The sequence below is a fragment of the Carassius auratus genome, unplaced genomic scaffold (assembly GCF_003368295.1).
Source record: "Carassius auratus strain Wakin unplaced genomic scaffold, ASM336829v1 scaf_tig00023288, whole genome shotgun sequence".
Lineage (NCBI taxonomy): Eukaryota > Metazoa > Chordata > Actinopteri > Cypriniformes > Cyprinidae > Carassius > Carassius auratus.
In genome coordinates this window covers 221,665-239,755 of record NW_020525257.1, presented here as the reverse complement: position 1 = coordinate 239,755, position 18,091 = coordinate 221,665, and the positions used below count along the sequence as shown (strand labels likewise).

The 18,091-nt window shown below is 37.4% G+C and overlaps 1 protein-coding gene across 1 annotated transcript in view; it reads left to right on the top strand.

Annotated features, from left to right (window-relative positions):
• Positions 1-9,311: 9,311 nt before the first annotated feature.
• LOC113077840 (NLR family CARD domain-containing protein 3-like) overlaps positions 9,312-18,091 on the top strand; it is a 50,880-nt gene continuing 42,100 nt past the window's right edge. Inside the window, exons 1-5 of the mRNA XM_026250111.1 lie at positions 9,312-9,337; positions 9,561-9,645; positions 11,703-11,828; positions 11,945-12,046; positions 12,593-14,401. Coding sequence (XP_026105896.1) covers positions 9,596-9,645; positions 11,703-11,828; positions 11,945-12,046; positions 12,593-14,401 — 2,087 coding nt within the window. The 5' untranslated portion in view covers positions 9,312-9,337; positions 9,561-9,595. The remainder of the gene's footprint in view (positions 9,338-9,560; positions 9,646-11,702; positions 11,829-11,944; positions 12,047-12,592; positions 14,402-18,091) is intronic.

The following is an 18,091-nucleotide window of genomic DNA, read 5'->3' as shown; positions in this document are numbered from 1 at the left end:
AGCAGAGCTGCTCTCGGACAACATCTCCAGGACACTTTGCTCCATATGACTACTAAGCCAATTCTCAAATAACTATTATGATGACTTTTGTTCTATATGCTCAAACGATAGAAGTACTTCCGCTGTCCAATCTATTAAGACTGTGTCTGTTCCCCGAAGAGTGAGGTCAAAATATAAATTTAATGTAGGATCTAGAAAAAATCTTATTGTGATTAAATTACTGTATTACTGTTATACTGCATGAGCCCCATCAGACTGGTCATGGAGGAGGTGTCGCAACAATATATAGTGATATTCTCAATGTTACTCAGAAAACAGGATACAGGTTTAACTCTTTTGAAATACTTCTGCTTAATATTACACTGTCAGATATGCAAAATAAATCTAATGTATCTCTTGCTCTGGCTACTGTGTATTGACCACCAGGGCCGTATACAGAATTCCTAAAAGAATTTGCAGATTTCCTCTCAGACCTTCTGGTTACAGTTGATAAAGCGCTAATCATGGGAGATTTTAATATTCACGTTGATAATACAAATGATGCATTAGGACTTGTGTTTACTGACCTAATAAACTCTTTTGGTGTCAAGCTAAATTTCATTGGGCCCACTCATCATTTTAATCATACACTAGATTTAATTATATCACATGGAATCGATCTTACTACTATAGATATCGTACCTCAAAGTGATGATATTACATACCTTTTCCTTGTATCGTGCATGCTGCTTATAACTGATTAATTATATGTCTCAGCGTTACAGTCTGGGCAGAACTATTGTTCAAGCCACCAAAGATAGATTCGCAAATAATCTGCCTGATCTATCTCAACTGATATTTGTACCCAAAAATACACATGAATTAGATGCTGGCAACATATGCACTGTTTTCTTTAATACTTTAGAAGCTGTTTCTCCCATCAAATTGAAAAAGGTTAGAGAAAAACTTACTGTGCCATGGTATAAGAGTAATACTCACTCTCTCAAGAAAGTAACTCGTAGTCTTGAACGCAAATGGAGAAAAACTGACTTGGATGTTTTTAGAATTGCGTGGAAAAACAGTATGTCCAGCTATAGACAGGCTCTAAAAACTGCTAGGGCAGAGCATATACACAAACTCATTGAAAATAACCAAAACAATCCAAGGTTTTTATTTAACACAGTGGCTAAATTAACAAATAACCAGACCCCACCTGATTCAAATATTCCACCAACATTTAATAGTAATGACTTTATGAATCTCTTCATTGATAAAATAGATAACATTAGAAATAAAATAGCGAATGTAGATTCTACACCGTCTAACACTTCAGTTTCATCCATCACGCCAAAGATAAACTGCAGTGCTTTACTACTATAGGACAGGAAGAGCTAAATAAACTTATCACTGTATCTAAACCAACAACATGTTTATTAGATCCTGTACCCACTAAATTACTGAAAGAGTTGTTACCTGTAGCCGAAGAACCGCTTCTTAATTTTATTAACTCATCGTTATCTTTAGGTCATGTCCCAAAAAAGCTTAAAGGAGCACTCCGACTTTTTGGGACTTTAGCTTATTCACAGTAATTCTTTACATTTTATATAGCGCTTTTTCTAGACACTCAAAGCGCTTTACATAGACAGGGGTATCTCCTCATCCACCACCAGTGTGCAGCATCCACCTGGATGATGCGACGGCAGCCATATTGCGCCAGAACGCCCACCACACACCAGCTTACTGGTGGAGAGGAGACAGAGTGATGAAGCCGATCAGTAGACATGGGGATTGTTAGAAGGCCATGATGGTCAGAGGCCAATGGGCGAATTTAGCCAGGATGCCGAGGTCACACCTCTACTCTTTCCGAAAGACATCCTGGGATTTTTAATGACCACAGAGAGTCAGGACCTTGGTTTAACGTCTCATCCGAAGGACAGTGCTTGTTGACAGTATAGTGTCCCCATCACTACACTGGGGCGCTAGGACCCACACAGACCACAGGGTGAGCACCCCCTGCTGGCCTCACTAGCACCTCAGTATCCCCCAGAGTTAGATAAGTCCATACATACCTTTTTCATTTCTGTCCGTTCTGTAAGTGTTATTTGACGCACCCACCGCTAGCCTAGCTTAGCACAAAGACTGGATGTAAATGGATAATGGTAGCATAGTAATCCCAATAAGTTACAAAATAATGCAAACATTTTCCTATTTACATCTTGTGATCTATATAGGCATAGCGTGTACAAATAACAAGGCTATATGAGACAGAGACCATTTTTAATCGTATAAATACTGGGAACTATATTCTCACTAGGCATAGGAGCAAAGCTAACGTTACTTGGGCAGAGTGGCTACTTGGGCGGAGTGATTAGCGCAGCACACGAGACGCCCTGTTGATGGTTCCGTAAACAAAACTAACGTGATTAACTAGCTAGACGTGACTCGTGATCATGGCTGACTTTGAGGAATTGTCAGACTCAGAGGAATTTTACTGTGTATCAAACCAAGATCCAGAACCATATACTTTTGAGCCAGAATACACAGACGAGGAGTTACAAACTTTGGAAGCTGTAAGACAAGATGCCGAACAGATTGATGTCAAAGGGAGAATCAGAGCGAGCACGGACTGGTGGTGTAAATGTGGAACATGCCAACCTATGCAGACAGAAACCGAGTGCCTTTGTTGTAATGAATTGGACCGGGTATTGCTATCAATGTAGAGGCTTGATGACAATCAAAATATTTGCGTCACTACCACGGAATATTTATCTGCCCTAATACACCCGGCAGTTGTCGTATTTTTTCCCATTGTGACAAGATCAACTGGAAGAAACACCCCATGCCGAGTGAACCTAATGGTCAGCTGTCCACCAAGTAAGTGATTTTGTTATAATGATCATTCATAGTTCAATGAAATTGTAGTATAGCCATTGCATACAGTGTGTCAATACACAAAATATGCACACATCAACTGACATAATAATAATAACAATAAAGGGGATACACGGAGCCCCTATTCACGTAATAGTGTCACTACTAAGGATATATTACATTAGCATGACACTGTTACAGTATGGCTAATGTTAGTCATCTCAAAGCATAACGGAACACTTACCACAGCAACAGGTGATCCAATTTGTCCAGTCTTTATTATCAATGTGATGGCTGTATCCTTAAGCACACGTTTCATGGTCCGTGTGGCAACTTGCATTTTTCAAAATAGTCGTCTACAGTAAAATGTTCAGAACAAACAAAATACTTCGTGATGGTGTTTACAGGTGTGTTTGGAACAAGTAGCCATCGATTCATCAGGTCAGCATTTTTGGTTGGAATTCTATGAAACATCATAGTATTACCTGGTCTCCCCTGTTTATTGTCACAGCTCTTTACAATACAGCGAACACCCATGATTGTAAACTATAAATTTACTATCTAATAATTGCTGACTCTATTACTCCAACTCTGAGCGAACTCTCTGCTCCTCACCACGGCGCGTCTCGGGTGCTGCACTAATCACTCCGCCCAAGTAGCCACTCTGCCCAAGTAACGTTAGCTGTGCTCCTACGCCTAGTGAGAATATAGTTCCCAGTATTTATACGATTAAAAATGGTCTCTGTCTCATATAGCCTTGTTATTTGTACACGCCATGACTATACAGATCACAACATGTAAATAGGAAAATGTTTGCATTATTTTGTCACTTATTGGGATTACTATGCTAGCATTATCCATTTACATCCAGTCTTTGTGCTAAGCTAGGCTAGCGGTGGGTGCGTCAAATAACACTTACAGAACGAACAGAAATGAAAAAGGTATGTATGGACTTATCTAACTCTGGGGGATACTGTGAATAAGCTAAAGTCCCAAAAAGTTGGAGTGTTCCTTTAAGCTGGTGGTTATTAAGCCTCTTATTAAGAAACCAAATCTAGATCCTAGTGAACTGGCAAATTATAGGACTATTTCAAATATTCCATTTATGTCAAATTTTTTTGAAAAAGTTGTGTCTGCTCAACTGAGCTCCTTCCTGCACAAAAATGATCTGTATGAAGAATTTCAGGTTTCAGGCCCCACCATAGCACAGAAACTGCACTTGTTAAAATTACAAATGATCTCATTGCTAGTTTTACTTGATCTTAGTGCTGCATTCGACACCATAGATCATGACATACTCATAGATAGATTACAAAACTATACAGGTATTTAAGGCCAGGCTTTAAGATGGTTTAGATCCTACCTGCCCGATCTCTACCATTTTGTTTATTTAAATGGGGAGTCATCTCATTTATTACCAATTAAATATGCCACAAGGATCCGTCCTAGGTCCCCTTCTATTTTCAATATACATGTTGCCCCTTGGTAATATCATTAGAATATATGGGATTGTGACGATCGCGACCCAGTAAGACACAGGGAGAGAGAGATCCAAATGCAGGTAGGTTTATTTTAGGGTAATCCAAATCATCGTGAAAACAAGCCAGGGTCATAACCAGAATGCAGTCCAAAAAACAAACAAACAAGAAAGGAACAGGAAGGGAATGGAATGGGAACTCAGAATATGAGGAGTCTCGGAGGACGAGAAGACAGGATCACGTAAGGAAAGGGCTCCATACAGACAACAGGAAAGGAATGGAAAATATAGGGAGGCTAATGACAATTAAGTGAAAGCACCTGGTGCAATTAACAGGAGTGCAATTACTGTGATGAAGGGACAAGACTAGTGGAATTCTAGTGCCTACGGTGAAGTGCCTAAGGGGAAGTGAGCCCACTAGTGGACACCCAGGGAAACAGAGACTAGACAGCGTGACAGGGATTAGTTTCCACTATTATGCCGATGATTCTCAACTATATATCTCAACGAGACCAGATGAAACTTCTAAATTATCTAAGCTAACAGAGTGTGTTAAAAATGTAAAATATTGGATGACCAATAATTTTCTCCTATTAAATTTGGATAAGACAGAGATATTAATTATTGGACCAAAAAACAGTACACATAATCTTGTAGATTACAATTTGCAACTAGACGGATGCACTGTTACTTCCTCTACAGTCAAAAATCTGGGTGTTATATTAGACAGCAACTTGTCGTTTGAAAATCATATTTCCCATGTTACAAAAACTGCATTCTTCCATCTTAGAAACATTGCCAAGCTACAAAACATGTTACCTGTTCCTGATGCAGAAAAGCTAGTTAATGCGTTCATGACCTCTAGACTGGACTATTGTAATGCACTTCTAGGTGGTTGTCCTGCTTCTTCAATAAACAAGCTACAGGTCGTCCAAAATGCAGCAGCTAGAGTCCTTACCAGGTCAAGAAAATATGATCATATTACCCCAATTTTACAGTCTCTGCACTGGCTACCTATTAAGTTCTGTATCAGTTACAAATGATCATTACTTACCTATAAGGCCCTAAATGGTTTAGCTCCTGCGTACCTAACTAGCCTTCTACCACGCTACAACCCATCACACACCCTAAGGTCACAAAACGCTGAACTTTTGGTAGTTCCTAGGATAGCAAAGTCCACTAAAGGAGGTAGAGCTTTCTCACATTTGGCTCCCAAACTCTGGAATAGCCTTCCTGATAATGTTCGGGGTTCAGACACACTCTCTCTGTTTAAATCTAGATTAAAAACACATCTCTTTCACCAAGCATACGAATAATGTATCTTTTATTTGTGAGTGTAGTTGCATCTGATCAAATGTGCATTCTTATTCTTTAGCTTGGGTTAAACTAATTAATTTTACTTTGTTGGAACAGCAGCTTCACTAATGATGTCTCTATTTGTTTTTCTGTTTTTTTTTCCACGGGATGAACTAGGATTTACACAAGCTCCAGTCTGGATCCAGAACACCTGAGAAGAGATGATGCTGACCCTCAGAGGACCCCAGATGATTCTAACCCAGAATCAACAAACAGAACTAACAAATATTGCTACAAGTGTGACTGCATCATATAATAATTGCTGTTAATAATGTTCATCGTCTGGCTGACTACATCTTGTATAAATTTTTCTGAAAAATCCTGTCATATGTCCTGCATCTTCAATAAAGTATCTACAGGTAGTCCAAAATGCAGCAGCTACAGTAGCACAAACTGACAGTCACCATTTATAATCTACTACTAAATATTGTAGAAACTTAATTTTCTGTAAAGCTGCTTTGTAATGATTTGTATTGTAAAAAGCGCTATACAAATGAACTTGAATTGAATTGAATTGAATTGGAGGAAACCAGGCACTGCTAATCAAGTGTTTTTCAGCGGCAGGAACCGGGAGACTAGTCAGGATTGAGGGAAAGATGAATGTAGTAATGTACAGAGACATCCTTGGTGAAAACCTGCTCCAGAGCACTAAGGACCTCAGACTGGGGCGATGGTTCATCTTCCAACAGGATGACGACCCTAAGAACACAGCTAAGATAACAAAGGAGTGGCTACAGGGCAACTCTGTGAATGTCCTTGAGTGACCCAACGAGAGCCCAGACTTGAACCCGATTGAACATCTCATGAGAAATCTGAAAGTGGCTGTGCTGTGTGAACCTGATGGAGCTTGAGAGGTACTGCAAAGAAGAATGGGAGAAACTGACCAAAAATAGGTGTCCCGAGCTCAAAAAGGCTTGAGGCTGTAATCGGTGCAAAAGGTGCTTCAACAAAGTATTGAGCAATACTTATGAATACTTATGTACATGTGATTTTATTTCTTAATTTTTTATTTTGAATAAATTTGCAAAGATTTCAAACAAACTTCTTTCATGTTGGCGTTATAGGGTTTTGTCTTTTGAATTTTGAGGAACATAATTAATTTAATTCATTTTGGATTAAGGCTGTAACATAAAAAAATATGAAAAAGTGAAGCCCTGTGAATACTTTCCAGATATACTCTTTAATCACTGAAGCTGTTTACACTGTAAAATGAATATCGTACTTACATCGTACAGACATCTGCACTTTGTTTTTCCTGATGAGAGCCTCGTTAGAGAGCAGAATTCAGCGATGACTCATCTGAATGCCTCTGATTGGTCATTGCATTCATAAGCTCAACAGAATCGATTGGTTACAATCACCAGCCAAAGCACAAGCAAATGTGAATGTAGCAGCTGATGCTGTTCTAATGTTTTAATCAGGGCCGGCCCGCGGCATAGGCGGTATAGGCAAATGATAAGGGGGCCACTCATCCATAGGGGCGGCAGAATGAGTGAACGAGTGATTTTTTTTTTTTTTTTTTTACATATATATTTTTTAAATAATAGGCTACTATTTAAAAACCATTAATTCGAAATACTACCAAATAAAGCAAAAAAAAAAAAAAAAAAGTCCGGCTCTTCAATCTTCCCCCGCCCATCGAGTGCTTGAGGTGCGTCAGAAACAGAGCGCGCGCACGATCAGTTGTTGGTAATTTGTTGTGTAGCGTGCCCGAAGCCGCATCCAATGTAGACAGCACTGCTTTTGTTAACACACAGCTCGTAGAAACGGGCCTGGCAGCTCGCGCCAGTTCTAGACACGGTGAAAGTTTCCTGATTGTGACGGAAGGCCAAATTTACATGACACATTATAAATGAGCATAGTCTGCGATAAATACAGTGCCAAAAAGAAGAGAAGAGGATAAAGACAGAGGTAAAGAGATGTAGTGAAAGAACAATTTATTGCATAGGAGTAAGATACTATAATTTCATGGCAGTTATTTTTACCTTAAACTTAATGTTAGCAGTTGTTCTGAGTCCCCAGACTGTGATTTTGTACAATCATGTCAGTTTTAAGACACATTTTTTATTATCACTTTTTTATTAATGTTTTACTCTACAGTTGTGCAGTTTTGGGGGGATACAGTACAGGCCAAAAGTTTGGAAACATTACTATTTTTAATGTTTTTGAAAGAAGTTTCTTCTGCTCATCAAGCCTGCATTTATTTGATCAAAAATACAGAAAAAAATTAATATTGTGATATATTATTACAATTTAAAATAATTTGTTTTCAATTTATTATACTTTAAATTATCATTTATTTCTGTGATGCAAAGCTGAATTTTCAGCATCATTACTCCATTCTTCAGTGTCACATGTGACATCCAGTCTATCACATGATCCTTTAGAAATCATTCTAATATGATGATTTATTATGAGTGTTGGAAACAGTTCTGCTGTAATGTGTGTGTGTGATTGTGTGTGTGTGTGTGTGTGTGTGTGTATATATATATATATATATATATATATATATATATATATATATATATATATATATGCTAAATCATGAACACAATGACAGGGTGAAATGGGCTGTGATGCATGGGGCGCCAGGTAAAATCTTGCCTAGGGCAGCAAATTGGTCAGGGCCGGCCCTGGTTCTAATACATGTTCTAATCACACAGTGTGATTGTATCAAATATTAAAAATATAATTCTGCAAAAAAAAAAATTTGTCTTTTGGAAGCTGCATTCAAAATCCACATGGCTCAAAAATCTGAGGGGGCACATGTCTCTGAGCAAGCGTGATACTTAAGTGACAGTAAAAATAGAGAGCAGATAAATAATTGAGAAAAAAGTAGCAAATATTAAAATATTCAAATGTGGTGTTTTAAAACACACACACACAAACACACTCACATATCAACATTGACAGAAGTTAAACTAAATAATGTAGCAAGTAAAGTTTTAAGTTGTGTTATGATTATTGTCATTTTTTTAACAGGTGATAGAAAAGAAATCATATATTTTTAAGACATTTTTTCATCCCGGTCCTCTTCTTTCTTCAGAAACCTGAACTGGAGATTATTTATTAAGTGTTCAGAGAAACCACCCAATAAAGCATTATAGTAATCTAACCTTAAAGTCATTAATGCATTCATTAATATTTCTGCATTTAACATTGAGAGCATAGGTTGTAATTTAGATATATTTATAAAATGGAAAAATGCAGTTTTACAAATGCTTTCAGAGGAAAGACTGCTATCAAAAACAGGTAGCTAACTGATGATGGAGAATTAACAGTGCGATATTCTAGTGATATTCCTCTATAATTCTATATTCTAGTTGGAAAGTAGGCTTGCCAGAAAGTAGCTGTTTGCAAATAATATTGTAGAATATATTCACACGCTCTTTCATTCCTAATAGGCCTATATCGAAAATACAAAATTGCCATATTTGCGGGAATTTGCGCTCTAGTGAACAACACTTTTTTAGAGGCAGAGCAGCCTAAAAATGCCTTTGATTTACCAAAATCTTGCTTTCCCAACAACAAGCAGAGGTTAATGTGTACAGCAAAACAGTGCAGAAAATTATAATACTGGGTTCCAGGTTCAGTGTGGCGCGCAGTGGAGAATGCGTGTGACGTCACTGACGCGCAGGTGACTCGACGCTGCAGGTAACTTCTGTTCATTTTCTCCTGAAGGACGTGTGTTCTCTTATATGTGATTGATGTCTTTTATTTTAATCGAATTAAGTGGTTTGGTTGCTGTTTCATGTTGTCTGTGGTTGATTTTAACATTTGTGTACAGATAAGACTAAGATTGTGTGTTTGAGTGAGCACTGTTTCTGGACTCTCAGGATCCGTTCAGCTGAATTATTAGTTTGTCATTTCCACACAGAGACAGAGTAAGTGCTGGAGATCTCACTCTTCATCATGAATCACACACAAACACCCCGACATCAGGATTTCTCTCCAGGATGCAGGTACTTTCAATACATATTAACCATATAAACTGCAAGACCTTAAATAAATTATTTATTAAAAGACACAAAGACAAAACAGAAAATTCACTTACTGCTATTTTGATTTCAATTTTAAAAATTGTGATTTTTATTTATTTATGTTTAAAAATACTTATTTAATATTTGTAATCCACGTCGCTCCTTTGCGGATATAAACTGATTGAAAACAGAAAGTTTGTTTGACAATGTGTTATGACATTTTAGCTACGTTTTTAAAACAGTTGTAAAATTGTGTTTAACAATAATGTCTGTTTATGAATATATTAGCCTACAGTATCATATTTGGTACAGAAGTTTCCAAAGCCTATAAAGTATTGGCATGATCAGAACTTTGCTGATAAACCTGTTCAAGATGAACATGTACTGGACTGAACCAGCTTGAGTTTTCTTCATTATGCATTTATAATTTTGTATGTTTTTGTTTTCTCTCAATAATTACAGAATTGAAATGAGTCGCATATATTAGCAATAAAAAGCTGATGTAAGAAATTGAATGCTAAACAAAAACAGATGCTAACTATACATATTTTGTACATTTTTATACACAAGATTGCATATGTGTTTTTGCTGAGTAGCTTATTTCATAGATACATATGCATATGTATACGTGTGTGTATATAAACATGCCTGAAAATTAATCAATGTCTTTTTGAAATAAAACTAAATAAACTATTGCTAACTAAATGAATAATGGTTAAATGATTGACAGCAAATCACAATTTAAGAGTTTGAAGTAAAAAAAGAAAAAAATGTGAAAAGTGAAGAAAAAAAAAAACATTAAACTGATTTTCTGAAATGGGTTACATAGTTGTCAAACACAGTTCCTGGAGTATGACACCCTGCAGAGTTTCGCTCTTACTATAATTAAACACACCTGATCCAGCTAAACCGGTTCTTCATGCTCATCTGAGAACTAGATGGTGTGTTTGTGGTGTGCTGTGTTCAAGTCCTCCGGGGACATTCATACTTACGAGTTGAGAAGTCATAATTACCCTCAGGTGTGTTCAAGTCACTTTGATGGGAACAACTTTTCTCCACAAAATTCAACAATTATTTGAGTAATAATGCGTCCATTGCATGCGACATGTTTACTTACTGACACGTCCTGAACTCATTTTCCCAGGACACGTCCTTGCCAGGATTTTCATGTGGTTTAAAATAGCCAGATTTTGGCTGTTTGTGCTGTGCAGACCGATCATTGTATGACATTCATAAGAGCTATAGAGAGCAGAGCAGACGGCTCCTTATGCATTCAAATCTCTCTCTTGGCACTTTGGTGTCATACAATGATCGGTGCGAAGCGACGCTTCAAGTTGAATGAACGAACAAACACTTTACATGTACGTGTATTTGCATTGCTTTGATCGTTCTCTGTAGATCTCACCTTCTCACACGCCACGATTGGTTGATTTATTTAACATACCTGCATGTTATTGGTCAAACAACTTTGGATGTTTTAGGCAATATAGAAATCCTGGCAAGGACGCGTCCTTGGAAGATGGCTCATATGGTCACCCTAGTTTATATAAAGAACAATTTTTAATTTATATAAAGTCATTTTAGCTTATTGGTATGGTTGAACTGTATCGTCAAAGATCAGCAGCAAAGACAATAGTTAATAAAATGGGATTAGATACATTTGAGTTATTTAACATTTAATTATTGCAGGTTTGCATCATATTCTTGAATTGCATTCATTTTTGTGAATAAATAAAGCTGTTTTTTTAGGAGACTTGTCTGTCAATAAATGGGAAACAAAGTAACTGGCATTATTTTTTTGAAGAAGTAACTCTGATATTTTCTAAATCAAAAAGTAATGTGTTACTTGACTAGTTACTTGAAAAACGTAATCTAATGACGTAACTCACGTTACTTGTAATGCCTAACCCCCAACACTTGAAATAACTTTAGATGGTTTCTGTATTAACAGAGTATTGCTGAAAATATATATATATATATTTTTTTTTTAAACCAAAAGTTATTATTAATACAGTAATCCAAAGGATTCTCTGTTATAGTTCAGTTGATCAGAAGAGATCAGAAGCAGAGCCCAGCTGTGTGTCTATGAAGAGTGCTGATTCTTTGCATCAACCAGTTAATTTTATGAACACTGACGAGTCTATACATCATCCACAAAACCTCAGGTACAATATTTAATTAGAAGACATAATAGAAATAATTGTTTTTGTTTCATCATGTGATTATTTTTAATGCTTTCATCTGATATTTTATCATTTGCTCACACACTCTTCTGTTATAGTTCAGTTCATCAGAAGAGATCAGAAGCAGAGCCCAGCTGTGTGTCTCTGAGGAGTGATGATTCTTCGCCTTGTCCACTTAATTTTAACAGCAGTAACACAAGGTTTAACCTCAAGTATTACATTTTGTAAAATATATGATTATAGTATGAAATGTTAAATTAAACTGTCATAATTATACAGCACTATAATAAATTAATATGAGCAGAAGTCTGGCTTGGAAATGGAGTAAATCCAAAGACAACAAGCAGATAAAGAGCACAGAGTAGAATTGTTTATTTACATTTATTGGTGATAAATTGGTTATATGGTGATCTTGAGCAGGTTAATTTTTTAATTATGTCACATATAATAAGGTAATGTAAAAAATGTCACCAATGACAGAGTGTTTGATTCTTGATTCAAGTTCAATCCTGCAGAATTTTTTGATGAATCAACCACAACACAACACGTATCCTGGTGTGAGGTAAACTGGGAGATGTTTAATGCAGTGCATCATCACACATTACTCAAATACGTCATTAATAACTGACACATTTCATAAACCCAATAATATATTCAGTGTTTCATAACACAGAAAACAAAAAAATGCATTTTACTCTGTTCATTTATCTCTGTAGCTCATGTAATGGGGTATTTTAATTTTCCAGGCAAGAAGTCCTCAAGACGTTCAGATCAAATCTGCAGCAGAAGTTTGAGCGTCTGTATGAGGGAACAGCGACACAGAGAAACTCAACACTCCTGAATGAGATCTACACAGAGCTCTACATCACAGAGAGTGAGAGTGGAGAGATCAGTAATGAACATGAGGTGAGACAGATTGAGACACAATCCAGGAGACCAGCAACAGAGGACACAGCCATCAAATGCAGTGACATCTTTTCACCTTTACCTGGACAAGACAAAGCCATCAGAACTGTGCTGACAAAGGGAGTCGCTGGCATTGGAAAAACAGTCTCTGTGCAGAAGTTGATCCTGGACTGGGCTGAAGGGAAAGAGAATCAGGACGTCCAGCTCATATTTCCACTTCCTTTCAGAGAAATCAATCTGATGAAGGACAAAACACTCAGTCTTTCAGATCTTCTTCATGTGTTTTTCCCTGAAACTAAAGAAATGGAAATATCCAGTGATGAATATAAAGTGTTGTTCATCTTTGATGGTCTGGATGAGTGTCGTCTGTCTCTGGACTTTAAGAGTGAAGTGAAACTGTGTAATATATCTGAATCAGCCTCAGTGGACGAGCTGCTGATGAACCTCATTGTGGGGAATCTGCTTCCCTCTGCTCTCATCTGGATCACCTCCAGACCAGCAGCAGCTGATCTCATCCCGTCTGAGTGTGTCCATCGAGTGACAGAGGTACGAGGCTTTACTGAGCCACAGAAGGAGGAATACTTCAGGAAGAGAATCAGTGATCAGAGTCTGGCTGACAGGATCATCTCACACCTGAAGTCCTCAAGGAGCCTCTACATCATGTGCCACATCCCAGTCTTCTGCTGGATCTCAGCCGCTGTTCTGGAGAAGATGTTGAGTCGAGCAGAGAGTGGAGAGATTCCCAAGACTCTCACTCAGATGCACACACACTTCCTGATCCTTCAGACCAACATCAAACATGAGAAGGACTATGAGAAGAAGGTGACAGATGAAGACATGATCCTCAAACTGGGGAAAGTGGCTTTTGAGCATCTTGTGAAAGGAAACCTGATCTTCTATGAGGAAGACCTGAGAGAGTGTGGTATTGATGTGACAGAAGCATCAGTGTACTCAGGATTGTGCACTCAGATCTTCAGAGAGGAGCTGGGCTTGTATCAGGGGAAAGTCTTCTGCTTTGTTCATCTGAGCATTCAGGAACATCTAGCAGCTCTATATGTGCACCTCTCCTGGACAAACCACAACAGAAATGTGATTGACAAGTTCACCAAACAGAGTTTACTGTCTAAAGTGAAGAAACAGTTTAAACTCAGTTCATCAGAACATGTTTCATTATCTGAGCTGCATCAGAGAGCTGTGAAAGAGACTCTACACAGTAAAAATGGACATCTGGATCTTTTCCTGCGGTTCCTTCTAGGTTTGTCAGTGGAGTCTCATCAGATTCTCCTTCAACGAATAATGAAGCTGAAAAGCAGCAGCTCTGAAAGCAATGAGGAAACAGTTGAGTACATCAAGAATAAGATCAGGACCATTGAGTCTCCAGAGAAATCCATCAATCTGTTCCACTGTCTGAATGAACTGGGTGATCGTTCACTAGTGGAGGAAATACAACAGTATCTGAAATCTGGAGGAATAAAAGAAGCCAATCTCTCTTCATCTCAGTGGTCAGCTTTAGTTTTTGTGTTGTTGACATCAGAAGAGGAACTGAATGAATTTTGTCTTGATAAATTTGTTAAAGAAAAGAATAATCCTGAAAATATGAAAGTTCTTCAGAAGTTGCTGCCTGTGATTAAAGAATCCAGATCAGTTCAGTAAGTATCACTGAGAACAATAACTTCACTGTTAAAACATGAAGAAAATCAGGGTTAAAAGCTCATAAATCTTCAGTGATGTAGCTATTATTTTAGTGATCTGCATTTTGATGTTTTCAATACAGAGACTCTGTACAAGATTTCTTCAGGCATTTAAATAAATAAATCAGGTTTTAAATATTTCTCATCTGGCATAAAAGACGAAGCAGAAATCAAGAAATCAACCAAACAAGTGCAGAAGAAGCTCTTATATACAGCAGCTCAAATCTCCTCAAATCTGATGAATCAGTTACTGGAGCAAAACAGCAGCTTACTTGAACACACACTTATGAAGACACCATTTGACATCTACAAGAAGTTATTAATTATACATGTTTGTTATTTATATTTTTTCAGTTTTTAAATGTTTCAGAAGGCTATCTGGAATGACAAGTTCTAGACTCAAACTTATATTAAAACACAAGAACTATCTGTCAGTTTACAGTCCAGCATGTGGATTATTTTAAAAAATGTTAAACCAGTTACAAGTTAAAATTAAAAATAATTTCATTTTTATGCAATTGCAATACAATTATATACAATTATTTTTTTTTCACAATTAATAGATACATGTTGTTTTAATGCTCTCTTTAAAAATGTTGTGTCAATTTGCCCATGAAACATGAATATGCATGTTTTTTTGTTTGTTTGTTTTTCTCATGTTTAAATCCATTTAATTTTATTGGATTTGCAAGTTGTTCATTGCAGCAAGTTGTTTGATTGTTTTTTTTATTATAATTTTTTTTTTTTTTATAGCTGTGTGATAGTGTTTCACATGTATAATTTTAATCTCTCTACAGGTTGAGAGATTGTGGTGTCACAGATGAAGGTTGTGCTGCTCTGGCTTCAGCTCTGAGATCAAACCCTTCACACCTGAGAGAACTGGATCTGTCTGGGAATAAACTAAGAAGTTCTAGTATGAAGCTGCTCTCTGCTGTACTGGAGGATCCTCACTGTAAACTGGAGATACTGTGGTAAGATCATACTCTATATAACTCGCACATGTTATGTGGTGCAGTGTTTTCCAGCCGTTTTTTTTTTTTTTTTTTTGCCGTGACACAGATTTGATAAGTAAAAAATCCCATTGCACACCGCTAAGCACTAAACAAAAGGCCCCCCCCCCCCCAATAATTAAACAATCAGACACTTGCACTTAAAATTTAAAAAAAAAAAAATAATTGTGTTTTGTCCGTCATTAGAATGAGCAGTTAATCTAAGGCAGTGAATTAATTGCATTACATTTTCATCTATTTACAGGTTATAAAGTTTATTGTAGCTTTACGGAGACTCAGGTTTTCTCATTATTTAAAAGATGAAGTGCTATGCACAGGATATTTAAAACATACAAAAGTATATTGGCTACAACTAGACGACAAATGCAAAATGACTCTTCTCTGCTCTTTAAACACACAAATACATTAGTCTTTATAGACCGCTTTTCTTGAGTAAAGGAAACGCTGAACTTATTCAAACATCAGTTCTTGATTAATGTTGCATTGTGAAGAAGTAGACGTCCGTCTTCAAACTGTGCATCACAGCACTTTATTCTGAATGGAGTTATGAGGTTTGACTGATAATTTGAGGATCCATTGGCGTTATTAGGTTTAGTCACAAGCTCTTTCGAATGTTTTTCATTGGTTACATTTTTGTAAAACCCTCACAAACATAACAATGACCAATAGCACATATTTAAAATATTAATAATGAAATGTAATCGAGGTAGGCTATTCAGTTTGTGATAATTTTCCATGACACACCTGATAATCTGTCACAGCACAGCATATTGATTTGAGCTCTAAGTTTGTCCTTTATCTTTAATAATTGATTCACAGATAAACTGATCCGATCTGATCTGAGAGAGTGAAGACCGTGTCATTGTTCTCTACAGGTTGTGGGATTGTGGTGTCACAGATGAAGGTTGTTCTGCTCTGACTTCAGCTCTGAGATCAAACCCCTCACACCTGAGAGAACTGTATTTGTCTGTGAATAAACTAAGAGATTCAGTGAAGCTGCTTTCTGATGTACAACAGGATCCTCACTGTAAACTGAAGAAACTGTGGTAAGATCATGTATGACTCACACATGACACACATTTAAAGTAAATATGAAGGGTTCAGCCTCAGCTTTTTGGCGGTAAGGTTATGTTCTGGGCAACACTCCACACGCCTGTCCATGCAGCCATGCTTGGACCAAGCGGGGAGAGCAGCAAGACAAACCCCTTTGGACACGCCTTTTAACGAAAACTCAAGATCTTCACAACTTAAAATCGCACAGGCCTTTAGATTAGACTGACCAAAAAAAAAGTCATTGATGTCATAACATTTCTAGGAGTAGTTCGTCGCAGTGTAAAATATGTCACTTCCTGTTGCCAATAGGTGGCGCGATGACTATAACTGAACATGGGCATGTCAATCTGTTCAGGTTCGGAGTCTCATCAAACGTGAAGTTTGGGGCAGATTGGATATTGTATGTCTGAGTTATAGCAACTTCATTTTTCATGGCGAATCATCGAAATTCGCCAGGCCGCCACTGACACGCCCTTCAACGAAAACTCAAAATCTTTGCAATTTAACATCGCAAACGCCTTTAGATTAGGCATACCAAATTTGGTGTTGATCTGAATAAGTCTCTAGGAGGAGTTTGTTAAAATACAACTCATGGAAATGACAAATACAACACCAATTTTGCAGGGAAAATACAAAATAACCGATTTCCTGTTGGGATTCGGATTTCGTACCAAGATACTTTTTTGTACGTATTGGTGTGTTACATGTGTGTACCAATTTTTGAGCATGTACGTGGAACATAGCTCGAGGCGCACTCCGTTGAATCTGTATAGGTGGCGCTATAGAGCCATTTTGCCACACCCGATAGACTATTGGCAAGATCGGACATTTAATGCCTGAGTTACAACAAGTTTTATTCCCATGGCGAGACTTTGAACTTTGTCCCGGCACCATGGACACGCCTTTTGGCAAGATCGGACATTTAATGCCTGAGTTACAACAAGTTTTATTCCCATGGCGAGACTTTGAACTTTGTCACGGCGCCATGGACACGCCTTTTCAAGAAAACCCAAGATCTTCATAATTTAACATTGCACGGGCCTTTAGATTAGACTGACCATAAAAAAGGCATTGATGTCAAAAAATTTCAAGGAGTGGTCCGTCACAGCTTAAAATATGTCACTTCCTGTTGCCAATAGGTGGAGCTATGACTATAACTGAATATGGGCATGTCAATCTGTTCAGGTTCGGAGTCTCATCAAACATGTGAAGTTTGGGGCAGATTGGACATTGTATGTCTGAGTTATAGCAACTTCATTTTTCATGGCGAATCATCAAAATTCGCCATGCCGCCACGGACACGCCCTTCAACGAAAACTCAAGATCTTCGCAATTTACCATCGCAAAGGCCTTTAGATTAGGCATACCAAATTTGGTGTTGATTTGAAGAAATGTCTAGGAGGTGTTCGTTAAAATACAACGCATGGAAATGACCAAAATTACACAAAGTTTGCTCATAATATAAAAAATAACTGACTTCCTATTGGGTTTAGAATTTTGCTCCAAGAGTCTTTTTTGTAGGTATTGGTGTGTTACATATGTGTGCCAATATTCGTGCATGTACGTGAAACATAGCCGGAAGGCT